The sequence below is a fragment of the Rutidosis leptorrhynchoides genome, chromosome 2, assembly GCF_046630445.1.
Source record: "Rutidosis leptorrhynchoides isolate AG116_Rl617_1_P2 chromosome 2, CSIRO_AGI_Rlap_v1, whole genome shotgun sequence".
In the NCBI taxonomy this organism is placed as follows: Eukaryota; Viridiplantae; Streptophyta; class Magnoliopsida; order Asterales; family Asteraceae; genus Rutidosis; species Rutidosis leptorrhynchoides.
In genome coordinates, this window is record NC_092334.1 from 659489529 (window position 1) to 659515563 (window position 26035).

The 26035-nt window shown below is 33.8% G+C and overlaps 1 protein-coding gene and 1 long non-coding RNA gene across 2 annotated transcripts in view; one reads left to right on the forward strand and one right to left on the reverse strand.

The window, feature by feature from the left end:
• Positions 1-8216: 8216 nt before the first annotated feature.
• Positions 8217-11024, reverse strand: LOC139893838 (uncharacterized). Its single transcript, XR_011774722.1, has 4 exons — positions 10905-11024; positions 10002-10468; positions 8605-8692; positions 8217-8530 (listed from the first exon to the last, which is right to left on the reverse strand). It is a non-coding gene; the product is annotated as an uncharacterized lncRNA (long non-coding RNA).
• A 1703-nt stretch (positions 11025-12727) lies between these two features.
• The window catches only part of LOC139890196 (uncharacterized), a 50486-nt gene continuing 37178 nt past the window's right edge, over positions 12728-26035 (forward strand). The window contains exon 1 of the mRNA XM_071873093.1: positions 12728-14127. Within this exon, the coding sequence (XP_071729194.1) occupies positions 12728-14127 (1400 nt within the window). The remainder of the gene's footprint in view (positions 14128-26035) is intronic.

Here is a 26035-nt window from a genome sequence, read left to right on the forward strand (position 1 = left end):
AAGGGGGAAGATGTCTCCAAAACCGCTTTCCGGACTCGTTATGGTAGTTATGAATTCCTTGTCATGCCATTTGGTCTCACTAACGCACCGGCGGTGTTCATGGATCTTATGAACCGCGTGTGCAAACCGTATCTCGATAAATTCGTTATTGTGTTCATCGATGATATATTGATCTATTCTAAAAATGAAGAAGAGCACGAACAACATCTCCGACTTGTGCTTGAACTCTTGAGACAAGAACGACTTTATGCCAAATTCTCCAAGTGTGAATTTTGGTTGAAGGAAGTTCAATTTCTTGGTCATGTTGTAAGTGATCAAGGTATTAAAGTCGATCCCACGAAAATCGAAGCCATTAGTAAATGGGAGACTCCTACTACTCCTACTCACATTCGTCAATTCTTGGGTCTCGCCGGGTACTATCGTAGATTCATCGAAAACTTCTCTTTGGTTGCACATCCTCTAACCGCATTAACTCACAAGGGAAAGAAATTCATTTGGGCGACCGAGCAAGAATCCGCGTTTCAAATCTTGAAAACGAAGCTAACCACCGCTCCTATCTTGTCACTTCCCGAAGGCAATGATGACTTTGTTGTATATTGCGATGCCTCGAAACATGGTTTTGGGTGTGTATTGATGCAACGAACGAAAGTCATTGCTTATGCTTCTCGACAACTCAAAATTCATGAACGAAACTACACGACGCATGATCTCGAACTCGGAGCCGTTGTCTTTGCACTTAAAATGTGGAGACACTATCTTTATGGAACCAAGAGTACTATCTTTACCGACCACAAAAGTCTCCAACACATTTTCGATCAAAAGCAACTAAACATGAGACAACGACGGTGGATTGAAACTTTGAACGATTACGATTGCGAGCTTCGTTACCATCCCGGGAAGGCAAACGTAGTAGCCGATGCCTTAAGTCGAAAAGAAAGAGCGGTGCCTCTTCGTGTCCGAGCCTTAAACATCACCATCCACACAAACCTTAATAGTCAAATTCGGGTAGCCCAAGATGAAGCTATCAAGGATGAAAACATCTCTCTCGAACATTTGAACGTCCTCACCTCTCGATTCGAAGTTAAAGAAACCGGACTCCGATATTTCGCCGAAAGAATTTGGGTACCTAGTTATGGGGACTTGCGAAGCCTTAGTTTAGACGAAGCCCATAAGTCAAGGTATTCGATTCACCCCGGTGCCAATAAGATGTACCACGACCTTAAACAACTATATTGGTGGCCGAACATCAAAAGGGACGTAGCTACTTATGTTTCCAAGTGTTTGACATGTTCCAAAGTCAAAGCCGAACACCAAAGACCGTCCGGACTACTTCAACAACCCGAGATCCCGCAATGGAAGTGGGAAAGAATAACGATGGATTTTATCACCAAACTACCAAAAACGACGGGCGGTTATGATACCATTTGGGTTATTGTTGACCGTCTCACCAAATCCGCACACTTCCTTGCCATGAAAGAAACGGACAAAATGGAGAAACTTGCACAACTTTACATTAAGGAGATCGTAGCCCGACACGGTGTACCTTTATCGATTATCTCCGACCGAGATGGCCGTTTCGTTTCTAGATTTTGGCGTACATTGCAAGAAGCGTTGGGAACGCGTTTAGACATGAGCACCGCATATCATCTTCAAACCGATGGACAAAGCGAACGTACAATTCAAACCTTAGAGGACATGTTACGAGCTTGCGTGGTTGATTTCGGAAAAGCTTGGGACAAGCACTTACCTCTCGCCGAGTTCTCTTACAACAATAGTTATCACGCGAGTATTAAAGCCGCACCTTTTGAAGCGCTATATGGCCGAAAATGCCGTTCACCTCTTTGTTGGGCCGAAGTAGGCGACGTACAAATCACCGGAACCGAACTCATTCACGAAACCACCGAGAAAATCGTTCAAATCCGAGATAGGCTTAGGACGGCCCGAAGTCGTCAAAAGAGCTATACCGACAAACGACGCAACGATCTTGAATTTCAAGTCGGTGACCGAGTAATGTTAAAAGTCGCGCCTTGGAAAGGTGTAATCCGTTTTGGGAAACGCGGGAAGCTGAATCCAAGGTATATTGGTCCTTTCGAAATCTTGGAGCGTATTGGCACCGTTGCTTATCGTTTAGATCTTCCGCCTCAATTGAACTCCGTTCATCCTACCTTCCATGTATCTAACTTGAAAAAGTGTCTTGCCGAACCCGATATCGTCATCCCTCTCGAAGAACTTACTTTGATGACAAACTTCATTTTGTGGAGGAACCGGTTGAAATTGTAGACACCTCCGTCAAGACATTGAAACAAAGCCGAATCCCGATTGTCAAGGTTCGTTGGAATGCCAAAAGAGGACCCGAGTTTACTTGGGAAAGACAAGATCAAATGCAAAGGAAGTATCCTCATCTATTCATGAATTCGGAAATGCAAGATCTCGAGGAAGAAACAACGACTACTACGCCTACTTAAATTTCGGGACGAAATTTCTTTTAAGGAGTAGGTAATGTAACATCCCGCCTTTTTCCATTTACTTTTCTGTTATACTAATATAAAGTCCGTTATATGTTTATAACATCTCCCGTTGATACGCGTTTTAAATTATCTCGTTTAGGTAATTCCCGCACCCGAACGAAAGTTGAGGGACTAAACTTGACAAGGGATCAAACCCTTGACTAGGTCAAAGGGTCAAACCCCTTTCACCCATTCATTATCATCTCCATCTCTCTCTCTTTCTCTCTAGCAAGAACACACACCCATTTACCAAATTCATTCAATCATCATCTAAATTCGATCTAGGAGGCTTACAACAAAATAAACTACATATTTGTGATCCTCTCTTCATCCTCTTCATTTTGGTACCAACTTCATCTCATTTGGGTAACTTTCTAAAATCACTAGATTTTGTGTTCTTGATGTTTTTAACTTATAAAAGTGTTAATTAGTGTCTATGGCTCAAGTCTAACATGAATATATGATTTATATGCTTGATCTCGTTGTTTTAGTGTAACTAGCATGAACTTGAATTTTGGTGTGTTGTTCTTGAATTTAGGATGATCATATGTTGTTAGATGTTAAAAGTTGATGTTTTAATTGTGTTACTAGCATCACTAGCTTCAATTTGATGTGTAGGTTGCCTTAGAAAACTTCATGAACTTGATTATTGATTTTGGTGAATTTGGGTTAGGGTTTGATGAACTTGAAATGGACTTTTGATGCATTGAATGCCATGGATTATTATTGGTAAGTGTTTAGTTGGATTGTATGCTTGATTACCTTCGAAACGGCATATCATTCATGTAAATTGGTTGCCCGAATCATTGAGTTGCATTTATGAACTTGTATGCGGTTAATGTTAAGCATTAGATGTGGTTTTGGTTGTTGTAATAGGTAGATTGATTGATGAAATGTGTTTAGTTGTTTTCCTCGTCAAATTACCTTCCCAACGGTATAAGATACTTGTCTTGATTGTTTGCGGATCATAAATGGTGATTGTTTGAAGTTAGGTTCGTGCATAAAACTTAAAAACTGCCAGAATTCTCTGCACAGGTAATGGCGCGGCGCGCCATATACCCGCGCGGCGCGCCAAAGTGGTCTGTCCAACTTTGTCAATTTTCGAATAATGTTTGCTATGCTACGCACCTCCGATTCACATGTAACTTGTTCTAACATGCTCATACATGATTAAAAACCTCAGAAAAATAGTTCGGGACCCTACCCGAACGTGTTGACTTTTTCGTTGACTTTGACCGACCAAAGTTTGACTTTTTGTCAAACTTAACCAAATGATTATGCAACCTTCCTAACTTGTTTATATACTTGTATCTTGCATGAAACTTGACAATTTGATTTCACATGCTACATAATCGAGTCGTAACGAGCCATAGGACTAATTGAACATCTTTGACCTATCGTGTTTACCGTTATTGATACGACCTATTTGTTTAGGTCAAGACTAGCACTATCCTTCGCACACGTTATTTTGTGAAGTACTTTTCGTACGTGCACTCAAGGTGAGATCATAGTCCCACTTTTACTCTTTTTGAACTTACATTTGGGATGAGAAAACATAAACATTTCTTTTACTAAGTGAACACAAGTACAGGAAAACAAACATTCTACATACGAGTTTAGAACAAAATCCTCAATTCGATTATCATTAGTTACACTTGCCGGGTGTAAGCGAGAACTTATGTTGTATGGATCCATATGGGTTTGACAAACCCTCATTCAAACGGTTCGCTACCGTTTACGAATGAAATATATTTTCGAGAAACAGTGTATGTTCTAGCACTAAGTGATGGGGTTCTATGGAAGGAATGTTAAGCATTGATAATTGGGTGCTCGTGAAACAAACTTTTGGAATGTATTACTATTATTTCATTGATGCAAATCTTGTGGTTCACTTGTACTTACTTACTTAAACCTATGATTTCACCAACGTTTTCGTTGACAGATTTCTATGTTTTTCTCAGGTCCTTGAACGATACATGATACATGCTTCCGCTCTTTATTTTGATACTTGCATTGGATGTCGAGTATATATGCATACATGGAGCGTCTTTTGGCTACTTTTAAATTGTGTCGCATAAGTTTCATTTGTACTTATAACTTTGTAACGCAACTTGTGGTGGAACTATTCTTGTAAACTTTGAACAATCTTTACATTTGAAATGAATGCGACATATCTTTTGGTCAAACGTTGTTTTAAAGACTTATGACCACGTAACGGGACCTAAGTAGACGGCGCCGTCAAATGACGATTTTGTCGGGTCGCTACACTTTCTATGGTTGAATGATCGAAGCCGAATATGCCCCTTTTGCTTGGTAGCCTAAGAATTAGGGAACATCACTAATTTTGAGAATTAGTGCACGCCTAATTGACGCGAATCCTAAAGATAGATCTATTGGGCCTAACGAACCCCATCCAAAGTACCGGATGCTTTAGTACTTCGAGTTTTATATCATGTCCGATGGATGTCCCGGAATGATGGGGATATTCTTAGATGCATCTTGTTAATGTCGATTACAAGGTGTTCACCATATGAATGATTTTTATCTCTATGTATGGGATGTATATTGAAATATGAAATCTTGTGGTCTATTATTACGATTTGATAAATATATAGGTTAAACCTATAACTCACCAACATTTTTGTTGACGTTTAAAGCATGTTTATTCTCAGGTGATTATTAAGAGCTTCCGCTGTTGCATGCTAAAATATGGACAAGATTTGGAGTCAGTATGCTTGTATAATATTGTTTAAAACTGCATTCGAAATTTACTTTTTTGTAACATATTAATATTGTAAACCAATATGTATTGGTAGTGTGTAAGTGTGATATTTTTTAGATTATCATTTCTGATAATCTAGGTGGTGTCCTTTTAACCTTGTCGATAAAATAAAGGTTATGGTTTGTTTTTAAAAACGAATGCAGTCTTTGAAAAACGTATCATATAGAGGTCAAAACCTCACAACGAAATCAATTAATATGGAACGTTTATAATCAATATGAGCGGGACATTTCAATATCCCCATGCGATCGTATGGTGAACAGAAACTCGAATTTAGCCTATAAAAAGCCGGGTTCTGATCGAGCAATAACACATCTTTTTCTTTTCCTTTCTATGTAACGTAAATATATATATATATATATATATATATATATATATATATATATATATATATATATATATATATATATATATATATATATATATATATATATATATATATATTTATAATATAATTTTAATTTTAAGCTAATAATAATAAGGTTATTGTAAGAATGTTTTACGGGTTTTATGTCGAAATTCTGTCCGTGTAACGCTACGCGATTAATCACCACTGTAAGCTATGTTCTTCCTTTTTAAATTAATGTCTCGTAACTAAGTTATTATTATGCTTATTTGAGCCGAAGTAATCGTAATGTTGGGCTAAATATTAAGACGGAGTTATTGAACTTTGGACTATAATTAAGGTTTGGGCAAAAGACCGACACTTGTGAAAATTGGACTATTGACTATTAATAGATGGGGGTATTGTCTAATCGAGTGACAACTCATTGGAGTCTGCCGAACCTATCTTCAAATTAATTAACCTAATAATTAATAATGATTGTGGTTTTCCTATTTAGTGACGTTCATACAGAATCTATTATAATCATTTAATTAATTATTCGGGTTGGGTAATTATTTATTCAAACTGATCAAGTGGGTAAATTAATATTCATATCTAATCAAAACAGGGGTGGATTACATACAGTGATAACTGGTGTAATTGTTAAAAGAAGTGATAACTGCGTCACAGTTTAAATCCTTAATTAGTTGGAATATTTGACTTCTGGTATAAGGGTAATTTGACGAGGACACTCGCACTTTATAATTATGACCGATGGACTATTATGAACAAAAACCAGATAGACGTATCAAACAATCCAGGACAAAGGACAATTAACCCAGAGTAATAAATTAAAATCAAAACGTCAAACATCATGATTACGGAAGTTTAAATAAGCATAATTGTGTTATTTTATATCTCATCGTACTTTTATTTACTGTCATTTATTTATTGTCATTTTAAATATTGTTATTTAATTTACGCATTTTAATTATCGTCATTTATCTTTACACTTTATTTAAAATCGACAAACCGGTCATTAAACGGTAAAACCCCCCTTTTATAATAATACTACTATATATATATATATATATATATATATATATATATATATATATATATATATATATATATATATATATATATATATATATATATATATATATATATATATATATATATATATACAAATATACAAATATAATTGTTTAAAAATATAGTGTACGCAATAAGCCGTCTCCCTGTGAAACGAACCGGATTTACTAAAAACTACACTACTCTACGATTAGGTACACTGCCTATAAGTGTTGTAGCAAGGTTTAGGTATATCCCAATCTAAATAAATAAATAAAACTTGTGTAATTTATATCATATTTCGTAGTATTTCGTAGTAAAAATAATAGTATTTCGTACTACACCTCGCACACATCAAGCATTTGAAGCTGACCCTCTTGCATATTTCAAAGGCTTATTTCCAGAGATCACAAGTGCTTTAGTTACTACTCAAATGTGATCAAGTAAGAGAAGATTCTATGATCTTATAGATATAGAATTTAGTTGTTGTAAACTTACTAATCAAAATCATTTATCTTGTGAGTTTACTTAGTGTAATGTATGTCATAGTATTGTCTTAGGATCATCATTGCAAAGTGTATGAGTCTTGTAACTTCAATTAGTAGAAGCATAGGCTAGCTTAGTGATCTACTTCCTTAAAGGGACTTAGGAAGTTGATTAATCTTATTTGGAGATTAATACTTGTCCAAGGTAAAGACAAGTTGATCTAGGTTGGAGTTGATCTTTCAAAGAGATAGAAAGATTAGGTTTGTTGTCTACCAAAGAAGTTGAAGACTTGTAAATCGAATCTCCACCGGGTTTGGAGAAAAAGTGCTTAGTGAAGCAAAAAATCCCGATTAGTGTAATCGGGGAGTGATTAAGGTGAATTAGTTAACATCTACCCGAACCACTATAAATCCTTGTGTCTATGTTCTTTACATTACTTTATTCATCATTTTGAGCATACACACCACACACATCAAGTTTGAGTTGAATTAGTTGATCATAGTTAATCGAATTTGATGATCAATCAAATATTTGTTAAAAACGTACTAAGTTTGACAGGTTCCTAACAATACATATTTTGGCCAAAAAATAATGTTATTTGTTTTGACCCAAACACATTTTACCAATTATGCTCTAAATAATAAAGTTGTACTGTGAAGCAACTATCTTGAATTCATTATAGGACTAAATTAACATAAACCCTAGATGGCTAGACAATATACCTTGGATGCAAAAGAATTTATAGACACAACTTGTTGTATTCCATTATGAGGCCTAATATCCACTCGAACACTTGACGGGCTGGTGGAGTTGACTTACATATTGTAATAAAATAAGCATTACCACTCCAATACTGATTGAATGTAAATACAACTTCATGCATACCATCAATAATAATACACTCTAGACAATCAACCATTCTATCTGCAAGGTAAACACACGGTCTCAAACCACAACTTTTATGAAAGGTCGCAAATTTTTAATTAACATTGGAAACCATAACTAACGTCCAATCATTCTTAATTATTACAAACGCAAGTTCAAAATTGCAATTTGAAAGGGCCAATTGACTTGTTTCTTAATGTAACTAATATTAAGATCAAAACAATTAAAACTATTTCAAAATACACAAATATATCAACCACCTGTTCAAAATTGCAATTTGAAAGGGCCAATTGACTTGTTTCTTAATGTAACTAATATTAAGATCAAAACAATTAAAACTATTTCAAAATACACAAATATATCAACCACCTAAAGTAACGTGAAGACTTCTGTTTGTATCTTGAACCGTGCATCATAATGAGTCCGTCTAGTCTTAAGGTCCAGTTGATCGATCGGTAAACTAACATTCATCTAAGTTACAACATGAGCCCATGATATCAAGTTACATAAGCAACAAACAAAGCGAAATAAAAGTAAAAACTCACTTGATGATATCCAGGTGGTAAGTTACATTCCGTATGAAACACGGTAGGATATCCCTTAGCCTGCGTCATTGGGCAGTGTTTGAACCACCTTGAGTATGGACATACCAAGGTACCACAAATTAGAATATAATCACTGGTTAGATTAGACCAATATACAACATCACGGGTCTTGAATCCATTTCAGAATATAATTTGCCAAATATAAAAAAGATAATTAAACTCTTTAAATAAAGGTTTACAACGAAGCTCTTTAATCCATTCCAGAATATAATTTGCCATATATAATTATGAAGATAATTTAACTCTCTTTGTTCAAGAAGTTTAGGAAGTGATTTTACACATTCCAAATTCAATTTTCAACTCATTGCACATGATCCTGCTTGTAAATTCTCAATTTAGAAAGTTTAGGTAGTGATTATACACATTCAAATTCAATTCTCAATTTTCAGTCTAATATGCTCCTATTGTGAAAGATTTATCATCAAATCAATATTTACTTGCTTTTCAAGGAAAATAAATAAAAATTAAGGAGTACAAATAAGGTGGTTGGGCCACCATATTTGTATAGTTAACGAAGATAATACAAAGTCATTAATCAAAATCAATTTCACCCTCGTAAAGAATTAAGAAATGTTAACAGAACAAAATGGTATATATAAATTCATATGGAAATGCCTACATCCAAAGTTGGATATACATGCGTTTACACTAAACTTTATAACCATATTTAACACACAAACTATATATAGAAAAATACTTTTCCAAAGTACTTATATTTCAAAGTACTTATATTTCTGGTAACACGACAGGGTTTTAAGGTCTACCAAAAGTTCCCGCTTTGAAACGCACACCTTCAACTTGGCATGAAGATAATTTACACCATAAGTATATGAATAAACTTCATAACAATCACTACGATTAGAAGATGTAGTTGACACTTTGACCTCAATTAAAATTATACTACCATATGAGAAGTAGGCACACTTTATTATGTTAATCCATAGTGGGTCAAGATTAACCACCTATAATAATATTTACCATGTCAAAGACAGATTATGACAATCTAGCATGGAATTATAAGTTAAAACAACACCAAATAAGGGCATGTGTAAACTTTTATGTGATATAGTGCGATATGTTCATTATACCTTTTAAGGAAAATTACATGTGAAGAGCTTCTGAGCCCCACTGATCTCTGTGAGATTCAGAACTTTTAAGACTATAACACTCAAGATCATTTATAGGCCTAATTCAAAAACATAAGCACTCCATTCATTTACACTAAAACTTTCAAGTGATGGAATTTAACTGCATTTTCAATCATGTGAAACGAATAGCATTTACATATATGTAGGGAATACGAAAATATTAACGTTTAGGGGAAAAGGGAAAATTACCTTGAGAGAGGATGTTGAGGGTTGTCATCCAGCGTAGCACATAAGTGAGAAAGACTGAAAATGTAGCTCCATCACCAAATCATTTCCTGTTTGTTATAGCAAATTTTACACCCAATTTCCTAGTTCATTTACCACCATCTGGCTCAAAAACCATTTCTGCCCATATTAATTCTATATGCTTGCTCCCATTAAAAAAGGATATCTGACTAAAACAGATAGCTGGTTCACTGTATATTTGCATAAAAATTGTGTAATCAAGATAGAGGCTATATTCATTTAACATATTCAATTAGAGGTGGTAAATTAACATATTCAAAACTAACTGCACTTCTAAAACTAATTGAGTGTTTATGTCACATGTTTATTTGTTCCTTATGTCGAAGATCAGAGCCTGTAATTACGCTTGAAGAAATACCTCGGTTCCTTAGCCATAATATGTGGTAGATCTTTCAAACGAATTTCCTTAACTGCAAAAAACATGAGAAAGTGTCATCTCTTAGGCTGCATGATTGTTACTTTACTATTCCAACAACATAAACAACATAATGAGTATCATAATTACTCTCAACAATCACTTGTGCAATAACAATTAAATATTTAGACCACATTCAAATAATCATCCAAACACCCATGATATTGGACATTTATTATTACCTTTTTCTAAGATGAAAAAACCAAAAATAAAATAAAATCATAAGATGTAGTAGGATACTGATAGGAATCACATTTTGTGGAAATCCATTATCAACCCTGACTAATTAATAAGTTGAACAGATTATAAATCCCAATTTAACAACTTACATTCTATTACATTCCAAATAGCAAAAACATATTATGCACTAAATCGAAACAATAAAAATATAATAGCATTGGGTTTAAGAACTTAAAAAATCCAATTTATACCTGACACGAAATCGATGGAAGAAAACTGGTACGATTTCATCTAAAATCCACCCCATTGTTGTAACAAATTATTGATTTGTTGTAACTAAATGATGATGAAGATTTGATCGATGGAGATGAGATGAATTGCTTGAATCAAGTTCGTCCATCGATACAATATTCATTTTTTAGGATCAAATCGTTTAATCGATGATGTCCCTAATTTGTTCATACAGAAATCGGTGATTGATGATTGCGATCTGCACAATTTATAATCAGTGTTTGTGAATTCAAGAACAATTAAAATATACGAATACATACATACCTTCCCTTGAAGCAGATTAAATCACCAATAAATCAAAACGGGCTTAAGAAATCAAACTTTTATTCAATAAAAATTGCACCGATGTTTTTGATTCTAAAAGGAGCTGGTATAAATTAGTATAATCGAAATATGTAATCGGAATCGAACATGGGTACATGAAATAATACGATCGGTTTCCAATTGGGATTTTTGTAAACTGATTTGAGACTTTTGTAACCCTAATAAGTTAGGGGTCGAGATAGCTGATTATCATTATGATAGAGATAGAGAGAGATGATTTGAGATTTGTGAATTTTGAAGTTTGAAACCCTAAAATATGACTTATTCTAGAGATTTATTTTAGGATGAAAAGGAGAGGAGATTTATTTAGGATGTATTCTCGATATTTTTTTTTTTTTTTTTTCCTTCCGCTTTTTTTTCCCAACGTAAACTTTGTACCAAGAGTGCCAAAATTTTACTAATCTAATTCATCAAATCTGTCGATTTTAAGAAGACACCACCACTCCTATTTAACTCGATTATAGCTAACGATCAGAACCAGACCAGTCTCGTCGGCGTCGGAGGTCCCACGCGCCGCCAACAACATCCGCCGTAGGTCGATTTTTCCGGCCAATTTACAAGCTTTTCCGGTCAAATCCCGGCGAGTGAACAATCACAGACCCCATTCCTGGCCCAAGAAGGTTTTTTCGCATAGAATATTACCACCCTTTGCCTCACCGCATTACTCCCGCTGACCGCCACCGCCACCACCGCCGCCTGTTACCGGAAATTAAATTTTCTGGCTGGTTACGTTTCTCTCTCTCAATTTATCTTTGTGTTAACTGCTATCTGATTCTTGTCTATTACTAATATCACTGTTTTACTTGCTTTCTTATACTTGTATTTATTAGGTGTAAAAGTATAAACGTATTTCTGTCTAGACATATATTGATATATTTATATTTATATAGACTATACTGATATATTTATATTTGTAGTGATATCACTGTTGCACTTGCTTTTCCTTTTGAAATCTTTATATTATCCATAGCATACATCTATATTTTATTTTATTTTCTGTTCTTAATATCATAAGTAATAACAAATACTTTTTAGCATAGTCATATTTTCTTATTTTTAGTCTCTACTTGGGTCATCTTTTGGTACATAGGTTAATATAGATCTTACGCATACCTATGGTAACTTGAGGTCATGTCCTCCTAGTTTAGGGGTGGGTAGGTCCAGAGGGGTTAGAGGCGGTAGTAGGGTGGCCACCCTTAGTAGGATTAGAGTGGGTAGTTGGAATATAGGAACCTTGACGGGTAAGAGGATTGAGCTCATTGATACCTTTCTTAAGTGTAATGTGGACATAGGGTGTGTTCAAGAGACTAGATGGAAGGGTGAAGGGGCAGTGGATATTAAGGACTATAGGTTGTGGTACTACTCGGGTTCTAGGATAGCACGGAACGGGGTAGGTATCTTTTTGGGAAATCTACATAAGGATAACGTTGTTGACGTGGGTAGGTTTAGCGATAGGATTATGTCGGTTAGTCTAATTATTAAGAAGGAAACTTTCACGGTCATTAGCGCGTACGCACCTCATGCGGGTTTAAGTGATGCGGAAAAGAAGAGTTTTTGGGAATTGTTGGATGAGGTAGTGAGGGGGTGCCCAGCGGATCATCGACTAATTATAGGGGGTGATCTGAATGGACACATAGGAGTAGAGGCAGAAGGTTACGAGGGAGCCCATGGGGGTTTTGGGTTTGGTCCTAGAAATGAAGAAGGGCGCTCAATCGTTGAGTTTGCCATTGCCCACGAGTTGGTTGTAGCTAACTCTTTTTTCAAGAAGAGGGATGCTCAGTTAGCCACTTTTTATAGCGGGGGCCGTTGCACCCAGATTGACTTTTTTCTCCTTCGTAAAGGGGAACTTAGGACATGTAGGGACTGTAAGGTCCTTCCAGCATATACGTGCTCCTCCCAGCACAGATTGTTGATCATGGACCTAGTTACCCGGGGAAGAGTTCGTAGGAGGGCTAAGGTTGTGCAACATAGAATCATTTGGAAGAACCTACATGGAGCGAAGGCAGAGACTTTTAGAATGACTGTGGCCGATAGATTGAGTGTAGAAGGGGATAACGTAGCCCCTGCTAACGTGGACCAGTTATGGAACCGCATGGCGTCCACTATCAGAGAGGTGGCAAAAGAAGCTTTAGGGATGGCATTAGGGACATCGAGAGCCCATAAGAGTAGTAGAGAATCGTGGTGGCTTAGTGACGATGTCCAAACGAAAGTCGCGTTAAAGCAGATGAGGTTTAGGGAGCTCATTACTTTTGGAGAAGGGACAACTGCAGAGAGAACTAGGGTAGAAGAAAGATATAAAGAAGCAAAAAGAGAAGCAAAGAAGGCCGTAGCAATTGCAAAAGACAAAGCTTATGAAGATTTATATAGGAAACTAGACTCTAAAGAGGGAGCCAATGACATATATAGAATAGCTAAAGCTAGGGAGCGAAGAGGCAGGGACTTAGTTAACGTCAAATATATCAAGGATGAAGCGGGTCAAAGTATAGTGAGAGAAGACCTTATTAAGAAAAGATGGGAAGAGTATTTTGCATCCCTTTTTGGTAGGGAAAGAACAGAGTGGAACGAGGAACTCCGCGAGGTTCGTGAATATCAAAACAACTGTTACTGCACGAGGATTAACCAGGAGGAAGTTAGATCAGCCCTACGAAAGATGGGGAGAAACAAAGCAGTAGGACCAGACCAAATCCCGATTGAGGCGTGGAGGTGCCTAGGAGGCGATGGGGTTAGATGGTTGACAAATCTTTTCAACACGACGTTTAGAAGCGCAAAGATGCCTATGGAATGGAGACTCAATGAGGTCATCCCCATTTACAAGAACAAGGGAGATGCACAAATATGTAGTAATTACAGAGGCATAAAGTTACTTAGTCATACTATGAAGTTTTGGGAGAGAGTGATTGAGACGAGGCTCCGATGCGAGACAAAGGTTTCAGAGAACCAATTCGGTTTCATGCCAGGACGCTCGTCGATTGAGGCGATTCACATCGTTAGAAGCCTTATGGAGAAGTATAGGGAAAAACAAAAGAACCTACACATAGCGTTCTTAGACCTGGAAAAGGCTTATGACTGTGTCCCGCGCGAGCTGATTTGGAAGACTCTTAACGCTAGGGGTGTCCCAAGTAGATATATAAGAACTATTAGAGATATGTATGATGGGGCGAAGACTCGCGTACGCACGGCAGTGGGAAACACAGAGTTTTTCCCTGTAGAGGTAGGTTTACATCAGGGATCGACCCTTAGCCCAAATCTTTTCGCTTTGATCCTAGACGAACTAACTAAGAGGATACAAGATAACATCCCATGGTGCCTAATATTCGCCGACGATATTGTTTTAGTTTCGAATTCTCAGGAGGAGCATAACAGAAGGCTAGATCAATGGAGGATAGCACTAGAATCAAATAGACTACGGATTAGCAGACTTAAATCGGAGTACCTTAGATGCGATTTAAAGACGAGCGAAGAAGAACAAGAGGATTTAGTGGATGTCAGAATTGGGGATCAGATTTTACCTCCACAAGAGTCCTTTAGATATTTAGGCTCGATGCTTCACAAATCGGGAAGGATAGATGAGGATGCGACGCATTGTATACGAGTAGGATGGTTGAAGTGGAGGGCAGCGAAAGGGGTGTTGTGCGACAAGAACGTACCCCTTAAATTGAAAGGGAAATTTTTCAAGGTCGCAATCAGACCGGCCATGTTGTACGGCTCAGAGTGTTGGCCAATGACGAAAGCCCAAGAAAGGAGGATGGAGGTGGCAGAAATGAGGATGCTTAGGTGGACGTGTGGCAAGACCATGCTAGATATGATACCAAATGGAGTTTTTATGGAGAACTTGGAAGTTGGGAACATAACCAACAAGTTGAGGGAAGGACGACTTAGATGGTTCGGGCATGTTATGAGGCGCCCACTTTTAGCCCCGGTTTGGAGAGTCGAGACCCTCGTTGTTGGGGGCGTAAGGAGAAGGGGTAGACCTAAACGTAGGTTGGAGGATAGATTGAAGCTTGACATGAAGGAGCTCTTATTGACCGAGGACATGACTTCTGATAGGAATTTGTGGAGGAGTAGAATTAGAATAGATGACTAGGTTCTACATGGTGTTTATTTATCTTATATTTTTATATTATATTTCTTGCCCACTTGCTTGTGTGCACTTCATATATGTCTTTTTATTTTTTTTATTTTTTATTTTTTATTTTTTTTCGTGGGACTTTACGTATTGGCTGGACATGTTTTATGGATATATAATATATCTATACTTATTGTAGCATATTCACATGCTTTATTGCACTATATGGTTACATGTTTGTATTACATTATATAGCAATTAATTTATACGTACTTACATATCACATGTTTTTATGCTAACATAGCATACTTATTTGTCTATGCCTACATAGTATACCATCTATTTTATACTGCATATTATACCTACATGCTTCTTACCAACATGTTTACGTATACTTATTGTACTTACATGACTTGTTATACTTGCATATTTGACACTAACATATTTTAATTATATGTTATATTACTTAATATTGTTATATGCTTTATTTACCTATATATATCGTATTGGAGTATACATTATTCATGGTAAAGCTTCTATTTTGCCAACTTTACTTGTATATTTTTACTTCACATATCGGATTTCATGGTTCTTTCTGGTCGGAGGTCCCTAGGAAGCAGCCTCTCTGCTCTACAGAATAGGGAGGGACGACTTCCTCTACCTGGGGACCGATAGGTATCCTGGGTAGAAGAATGACTTCCCTTTTACTTTAGGGTAGAGGAAAGGACTGCCTACATCTAACCTCCCCCATACTCCACTTTAGTGGAATTGGGTATTGTTGTTGTTGTTGTTGTTGTTGTTGAAAAGGAGAGGAGATTGATTAATTAAAAAATAACAGCGATTCTCGAATTTTAAATTTTAGCGCAAATGAGAGGAGAGGAGATGATTAGGAAGGATAATACCTTTAGATTTTGTCACCAAAACTCTCCGCCCATAGATTAGGAAGGATAGTAAAACACTCTCATCCTGTTTCTTCTCCACTCTTTTCCGCTAAAAGAAAAACTAGAGAATACAACCTTAAACTAATTCCGTATGCGTTTTTTTATTTCCTTTGCCAGTTAAGATGGCCACGCGTAATATTGGAGATTATTTAAAATTAAGCATGATAAATTGCCTAATTAACACGTCAGCAGCTAATTAACATAGTCATTAGACTATTCCTAACCCTGTCTGTGACCTCAGAGTCGGATTGTGCACTTTTTGGTGAAAAAGTGGGTTTTTGATTGTGACTGTATCTGACCCCTGTTAACCCAAAATGTCAAGTTTTTGTGTCAAATATTTGAAGGGTGAGGTGGTAAAATCTGATTGGAAATTAGTTGGGAAAAAAATTAATTAAATTTAAATATAAAATGGCAAAAATCTGTGATTGGCTCAACCAAATCTCACACTACCGTCAAAATACCAACTAAAGGAAGTTGGCGTCAAAAATTGACGCCGGGTTAACAGCCTCAATCTCTGTCAATCTCTACCACCTCATCTCACGCCCTCTTTCTGACGCCGCTTCATGTCCGGTCTTAGGAGATTGACACGTCAGATTTATTTTCATGATTTATATATGTTTATAGATTATTACTATTATTATTAGTATTTTTCGTATTTTTTAATATTAATAGTTTTACTAGCAGTATTGGTATTTTTTTTTTTTTTGTATTATTGGCATTATTGAAAGTATTATTAGTCTAATAAGTAAAATAGTATTATTATTATAGCTATTATTATTAGTAATTTTATTATTAATAGTAGTATTAGTATTTTTAGTATTTTAATAGAATTATTAGTACTTTTATTGGTGGTGTTATTATTAGTAATATATTAGTATTATTAGTACCTTTTATAGTATTATTATTAGTATTTTTTTGAAAATTATTAATATTTTTTATATGTATTGTTAGTATTACTATTACTTTTATTATTATTAATACTATTATTATTAGTAACATTATTACTATTTTTATTAGTATTATTATTATTAATATTGTTACTGGTCTTATTAGTAATTTTAATCATATTATTAGTATTTTTAGTATGAGTGTTTTTGGTATAATTATTATTATTCTTGGTATTATTAGTATTATTAATTATTATTCGTAATAATATTCGTATTATGAGTATTTTTATTAGTATTACTAATCTAGTTATTATTATTAGTATTATTATTTGTATTTATATTTGTATTATTAATATTTTACGAGTGTTACTACTATATTTATTAGTACTATCGGTATTTTAGTATTTTCTTTGTATTATTAGTAATTTAATATTTATATTAGTATTAAAATTAGTATTATTTATATTTTTACTAGTATTATTGGTATTATTAGTATTTTCATTAGTAGTATTATAATAGTAATATTAATTTTTATAGTTATGAGTATTTTTTAGTATTATTAGTATTTTGTTAGTAACATTATTACTATTATTAGTAGTCTTTATTATTATTAATATTATTTTTAGTATTATTAGTATTTTATCTATATTATTAGTATTATCGATATTTTTATTAATATTTTTGGTATTATTATCATTATTATTAATAATTGATTATATTATTCCTAATATTATTCGTATTTTTATTTGCATTATTATTTATGTTATTAATTGTATTGTTATTAGTATTATTAATATTATTAATATTTTTATTAGTATTAATAGTACTTCAATTAGTATTATTGGTATTTTAGGATTTTCTTTGTATTTAGTAATATTATTAGCTTTTATTATTATTATTATTATTATTATTATTATTATTATATTATTATTATTATTATTATTATTATTATTATTATTATTATTATTATTATTATTTGTATTACTAGTATTTTTTTAAGTATTATTAATATTTTTATTTGTATTATTAATACTAGAATTATTATTATTTTATTACTATTAATAATATTTTATTAGTATTTTAATAGTATTACTTGTATTATTGTTAGTATCTTTAGTATTTTTATTAATATATAAGTACTATAATTAATATTATTTGTATAATGGTTCTCTTTCGTTAACGACACGTTCAGAGACCACATATTTAAGATGATCGAAATAGTACGAATCATCCAAGGACCTGTTTCCAGAACATCTAACATTCCTCTTTTCCGTAGCAAAAGCCATTAGAATTCATCATGATTTTCTTGTATACCATGTTTCTTTCAGATGTTAGTAGCATAATTATTCTCACAGGTAAAGCCATACGTTTGCCAATGAAATACACGTACAACATGTTTTGATATCTATGCTCTCCTCACCGATTCACCGGTAGTTCCACATCCATACCTTCTTCCAATTCCACAACTTGATCAGTTAATCTAAAATTCACTGTTTTATCACTCCTTGATCTGGCAGTAGCATTTAAATAAGACATGAGTTTCTCTGGTGAAGTTTTTGAATCTTCCTGGATGTAGGTTGTATAGTCGATTCCAGTCATTGCTTCTGAGATAGAGCAATTAGATTCGCATCATGCGTTTATCCACAACTCCAGAATAGGCACGTAAAAGTCAAAATTTTACAATAAAGGAAATTCACTTTTTAATTTGATCATAATGGACTTTAATTTCAATTTGAGTGCTTAGAAAAATCTGATATTAGAAAAAAGTTTCAATTGAGGTAAAAACCATCACGTGACATTTTTGTTTAAATTCTTTGTTGGTTGATAACTCAATGATAATATGCGTACATTGCTAATCTTTGTTTTGATGATGACAACTTGCTAAGAGTGATTACATCATAAATCTACTTTTTCTCTAGCAAACGACTAAAATACATAATGCGTAAAAGTGTCAAAAGTGTCGTTTTACAAATGCAGCATGTCTGCTGTCTAAGTCACGGTCGATCGCAAGTTCGACCGTGAGTGTTCAGTACCACGGTTTTTGGGAAACGTGGTGTACGGTCGACACCACGATGGACCGTGGTTCGACCATAGATGTTTTGATCAAATCTTCTATCCAAATAACGTTTGATGACCTCGGGGAATCTATAATTCACGAAACCTTCTTTTAACATGCCTAATATAGTTGACCTTTTTATATTCAAAAGAGTTTTGGTCACTACGACACTAATCCTAGTTAATCACACCTAATGATGTCTTAGTGACATTTTAGCTTATGATTAAGGAAAACACATAAAGTGTTGAAAAGATAAATTTGATCCTAAAATGTATCTATGCATATTTAGGATGGTCACCAAGTCCCATTAGGAGATGCTCCTTCCTAATACATGTGTCGATATATTGAGTGTACGTTATGCTCAATTTATCTAAATGACGTGTGTGATTAAGTGTGCTTTATAATATCTATAAAAAGTCATTAATTATCTAGCATGATTTATGAAATTTAAGTATGATGAATGATTGCTTTCTTGAGATGAACTTAATGTTCACATATGCTTATTTATCCGTTGATGACATTATATTTTAATGGTTAATTAATGCGTCACATTTAATTTCAGAAGCATGACATGTTAATATTGATACTTAGGTTATTTAAGCTTAATTAAACATATTTTCTTGAGTCAAACAACATGCATGCTTCCAAGTTAAAATGTTGAAACATGCATGTAAGTCTTACATAACAAAGTTTTGGAAGCTTATTTGCTTAATCATATTTATTTGAGTCAATGGTCACATGCATACTTCCAAAATTAAATTATGACACATGCATGTAAGTCTTACAATGAGTTTTGGAAGATATCCATTTGTCAAGGAACAATGACATGCATTTACTCTTTTTGGTAATCAATAACACAATGCAAGGACAATATGACTTTCCCCATTTGCAAGCTCATGTCAACCTCTATGAATACTTCCAAGATCAAAGGGGTTAAACAAAGTATTCCAAGTGTTTTTGGTTTCATATTGCAGCCACTTAATAGGGAAAATGGCCAAAAAGTGTAGATTACAACTGCTCTGTAACGGATTTATTTTTAGTACAACAGGTACACAGTCGATCCACGGTCGACCTTGAGGTGAGTCGCGGAGGTTCTGTCAGCTTTTTGGTTTCTTATAAATACCAAGATTTGGAGTCATTGAAGACCACCTCTTATAAACACACTTCCAAATATCCATTAAATGATCTCCTAAGCTTTTGATGTGTGCGAGGTGTACTAGGAAATAGTATTAATTTTACAAGGAAATACTATTAAATACGATACAATTTTACACAAGATATTTATTTATTTATAGAATGGATATACCTAAACCTTGCTACAACACTTATAGGCAGTGTACCTAATCGTACAGTAGTGTAGTTTTTAGTAAATCCGGTTCGTTCCACAGGGAAAATTAAACAAGCTTAACGCTATATTAGTTTTAACTTATAAAAATACAAATATATATAAGTAATATTATTATTATAAAAAGGGGGTTTTTACCGTTTAATGACCGGTTTGTCGATTTTAAAACTTTAGTCGCAGTTAAAACCTAATGTAAAATATTAAAAATAAATACAACTTAATTTAAAGCGTAAAGTAAATAACGATAATGAAATTGCGATAAATAAAAGTGCGATAAATTAAAATTGCGATAATTAAAGAGTACGATAATTAAAAGTGCAATTAAATACAAAGACAATAAATAAAAGTGCGATAATTAGAAGTGCAATTAAATATGAAAATAAAGGAATTATGCCTATTTAAACTTCCGTAATCATGATGTTTGACGTGTTGTTTTTAGTTTATTCACATGGGTTAATTGTCCTTTGTCCTGAATTATTCGATATGTCCATACGGATTTATCCATAATAGTCCATCAGTCATAATCATAAAGTGCAAAAGTCTTCGTCAAATTATTCTTATTCCCGAAGTCAAATATTCCAACTAATTGGGGATTCGAATTGTAACAAGGTCTTAATACTTTGTTTAATGAATACAACAGGTTATCGACTGCGTGTAAACCAAGGTTTTACTACTTTGTTAACAATTACACCAATTACCCTTGAATGTAATCCACCCCTGTTTCAACAAGTCTATTAACTATTAATCCAGTTCCGTGACCGGTAAAATGAACAATTATTGGTATTTATAGATATCCCACCCACCGTACCCAGTCAAGCGTATGTGGTTATATATAAATACGTCAAATTATAAGTCTATATATTAAATTAACGAGGTATCATTTAGTTAATATAAAACCCATTAATAGCCCATAGTCTAATTTCCACAAGTGTCGTTCTTTTGTCCAAACCCCAATTATGGTACAAAGCCCAATTACCCAATTTTAATATTTAGTCCGACATCACGATTACTTCGGCATTAAATAAGCATACTAATAACTTAGCTACGAGACATTAATTTAAAAATAACATTAACCATAACTTACAGTGATTAAAAATAGCGTAGCGTTACACGGACAGAATTTTGACTTATACCCTTACAACATTCGCTAACATACCCTTATTATTAGAATTTAAAATTAAAATATATATATATATATATATATATATATATATATATACACGTTTATAGATAGAGAGATGGATATATGGTAAAAGATCAACCAAAACTGCGAAATTTATAGGGTGTCGCCTGGATTTCAGGGCCATGCGATCGCATGGTTTTTGTTCTTCCAGGCCATGCGATCGCATGGCCAGCTGGGAGAGTTCAAAAGTCTTTAAAAACGTGGGCTGCTTATTTATTTATTATATAATATATATAATTAAATATAATTATATATATATATCATATTATATTCTTGTACTCCATTGACTTGTAATTTTAGCTCCGTTGCGTTGCGCGTTGATAGTTGGTTCATGTCTCGGTTCCGGATTTTCGAACGTCCTTGCGTACAATTTAATATCTTGTATTTTGTGTTTCGCGTCTTGTACTCTTGTAATTTTGAGACGTTTCTCATCAATAATTTGAACCATTTTGATTGTACCTTGTACTTTTGAGCTTTTTGGTCGTTTGCGTCTTCAATTCGTCGAATCTGTCTTTTGTCTTCACCTTTTATTATTTAAACGAATATCACTTGTAAATAGAACAATTGCAACTAAAAGCTTGTCTTTCTTGAGGGATAATGCTATTGAATATGTGTTCGTTTTAAGCATTATCAATATTCTCACACTTGAGCGTTGCTTGTCCTCAAGCAATATAGTCTTGAAATAAAAACATACTTGAATCACTTCTTTATTCTTCACACTTTGTACATCAGTGATTTTAATACGGTGGTTATGAACAATGATGGTAACGATGTGGTTTACAGTCCCACATGACTATGAAAAGTTAGATCCATTAAGAAAATTGGATCTTTATGAAAACATTTGATCTTTTGAAAATACAATCTAGTTTTTACCCTAGATAAGTTTTCCGGAAGAACCCTTCACCGGTGTTTGCAAATTATTTTTGTGGGTTTGGTGGGTTTCAGATTTGAAAATTTTAGCTCAAAACTTATGGTTTTGTGTCACCCACTTGCTAACCTTGTATTGGGAAAGCAACACGTCCAGAATACTTGCTCCGTATATTACCTTTTGGTAAACTACCGTCCAGTTGTAAAGGAAAGCGTTGAACAAGCAACTGTTAAGGCAATGTCCCCTGACATGCTTTTAATTATGGTCTATAACGTGTCGGATGCAATTACTATCCTTGGTAGGAGCAATAGTAAAGCTCACCCTTATAATTTTTCGGTCTGGCACAAGGTCATGTCTTCGACCATGCTATGCAACCACCGTTCTTACGGTTGACACCCGATTTGGTTCAGGTGACCTAATGAATTCCAGGTGAATTCCTAAGATTTTACGTTCAATGGTAATGAACGCATTAAAAATGGGTTTTCAGAAAACAAATCGGTTTGTAATTTTGGTCAAAATATTTTCTCGTTCAATCTCGAGTTTAGATATCATCGAATTTCATGAGTTTGTAATTCTCAATCTTTAAGATCAATCTCTAGGATTGAGTAATATCAGGCTTAAAAGCTGATTTTTGATCTTTTAAGGAGATTATCCTTTCTGGGGATCTGATTCATTAGTCTTATCAAGCTAATTTGCAAGGTGTCCTCCCCATTTTACGAGACATATCCTCTCATGGTTAGGATAAGTCTGACCACTTGGCGACCCTGTTTGATGCTGAGGTCCGTTGATTTCCTGCTGATTTTAGTGATGACTTTTCTAGATTTTTGGTCAACCTACAGCTGGTCTGGACGACAACTTCATGACCTAAATCAAGAAGCACGTTTCTTTTTCGGAAGACTTTACTTCCTTTTAATGATGGAATTGATTCATCGTGTGGATCCATCTTTCTTTCAAAAGTATTACAATAAATCGGGTAAAATGGTTAATTTTGTCCAAAACAAAAGTATCTTTGTACAAAATATGTGATATATGTTTTAAAAAACTTAGTAATTTTTCCCACACTTGGCTTTTATTTTCCTTTTTATTGTCCTCTATTCCATTTTAAATGAATTCTAACATTTTGGTTTGTTTATCAATTTATGTCCTTTCCGAGGTAACAATAATTTCGGTATTAACACCCAGTTTTATCGTTCATAAATATGTATAAACATGATTTTGAATTCATTTAATTGAAAATTTTAAAAATTTTACTAGAATTTGGTAGTCAGTATATAAGACTAGGGCTGTTCTTTATTATCAGAGAGCACTAGATTCTAATACAACTACTGCGTTACTAGTATTTTTTAATGGTAACCAAGTGTTTAAGTTTAAAATTTTAAAAATCCGAAAGAATTTAACCCCTTCCCACACTTAAGATCTTGCAATGCCCTCATTTGCAAGAAATCAGTACAATTTGAATTATTGAGGGTGATTAGCGTAGAAAAATGATTAAATTTTTACCAAAGTTTCCAAACATTTTGGCGTTTGTTTGTTGAATGATAAATGGTGCACATCATTTGTTCATTCCGTCTTGTTGTTACATCACATTTGTTTTTCATTTTTTCGTTAAAATTAGTAGATTTTGCTGAACTTAATGCCAGTCTTTGTAAATTCACTGTTTTACCCTGTTTTGTACATAAGATAAACTACAAACTTTTTTTTTTTATAAACCTTTAACTTATAAAACAAATAATTAATTAATTTTAAAATTTTGTTTCTTTTTAGGATGAGGGCGTTTCGGTACGTTGACCTAGTTTGTCTCTCGACAAAATTTTAAAATTTGTCATTTTTAAGCGTTGTTTTAAAAGCAAAGATTATTGGTATTTTTTTTTTTTTATGTTTTTGGCATACTTTAAATCAATAAGATTAAAATTAATGATAACAAAACTTCTCGTCCCGCCCTTGGGTAAAGCAATTTCGGTTCAACGACCTAGTCTTCAACTTACGACGAATTTTTAAAATCAAATTTTTATCTTAATGAAATAAAGTAAATTTTGGTTTTTAAATTCACACCAAACTTAAATTTAAAATGCATAAAATTAAAACTTCATTTAAATATAATTAATATTTTAAATTTTACAAACTTATATTGAAAATATTAGTTTTTAAAATATTTACAAACTTAAATATATTGATTTTAAAAATTTACAATATTAAATTTAATATTAATTTTAAAAATAAAGTAAAAATTAAAATTAAAAATCTTTTTGGTCTTTTATCCCACTTTAATCAATCAAATATTACCAAAAATATACGCCCCTCTTTTCGGTAAAGTAATTTCGGCTATATTACCTAGTTTTACTCCTGACGAATTTTTGAAATATTTTGGGTTGATTGATTAAAGATATTTATACCTTAAGAATAAACGGTAAATTTCGCAGTGATGTAATAAATTTTTGTATGATATCAATAATTTCGGTCGCAAAACCTAATTTATTGAATACCAATTTAATACTTTATAGCGAACGATTTAGCATTTATTATCAAAAGGTTAAAAGTAATAAAAATAAAAATAAAAACTGTACATACTTACCTGTGAAATAGAATTCTTAGTGACCTGCTGTAGCCCACTCATAAGATAGTCGGACTAATTGGTTTTCCATAGCTACATAGGCGTAACCTCGAGCATTCAACGTTTTTTCTTCGAAACATATGAACGGTCCATCTCTGCATAAAGTAACGAATTCGGTATTGGAATATGTTTGATTCGTCGAGCATTTTCCTTCGTGTGACCATTTTCCGCATTTGTGACATCTTTCAAGGTGTCGTGCTCTTCTTTTCGTTGCGGATTTTGATTTTCCTTTACCAAACTGTAACTTATTATTTTTGTTCCTGGATTCTTTTCTTACTCCGTCCAATTTGCCTCTAATTAATGATACCAATTCACTTGGAAGGGTGTCATTATTCCGTTTAGTGATTAAAGCGTGTAGCATTAGACCATGGTTTAGTTCACAGGAAGTCTTCATCTCGTAAAACCTAAAAAAAATAAAAATTCAGAATGGGGGGAGAAGACTAGTTCTTTAGGGTCTGCTAGGGAAAGACCATTCGGATTCCATTCTCGAGATTTACACGAAAACAGAAAATCTAACTCTAACAGAAATACATATTACCCTAAAAAGATTCGAACCTTCCCACACTTAGTTGAAATTGTGATTAACTTCGTTGTCAACTTCCATCGGATCATGTATGTAATGTTTAACTCTGTGACCATTAACTTTAAATTCAATCCCATTTGAATTTATTAACTCTATTGTTCCGTATGGGAAAACTCTTTTGACTATAAATGGTCCAGACCATCTTGATTTCAATTTTCCAGGAAATAGCTTGAATCGTGAATTGAAAAGAAGAACTCTGTCTCCTTCTTTAAATTCTTTTGAACTTC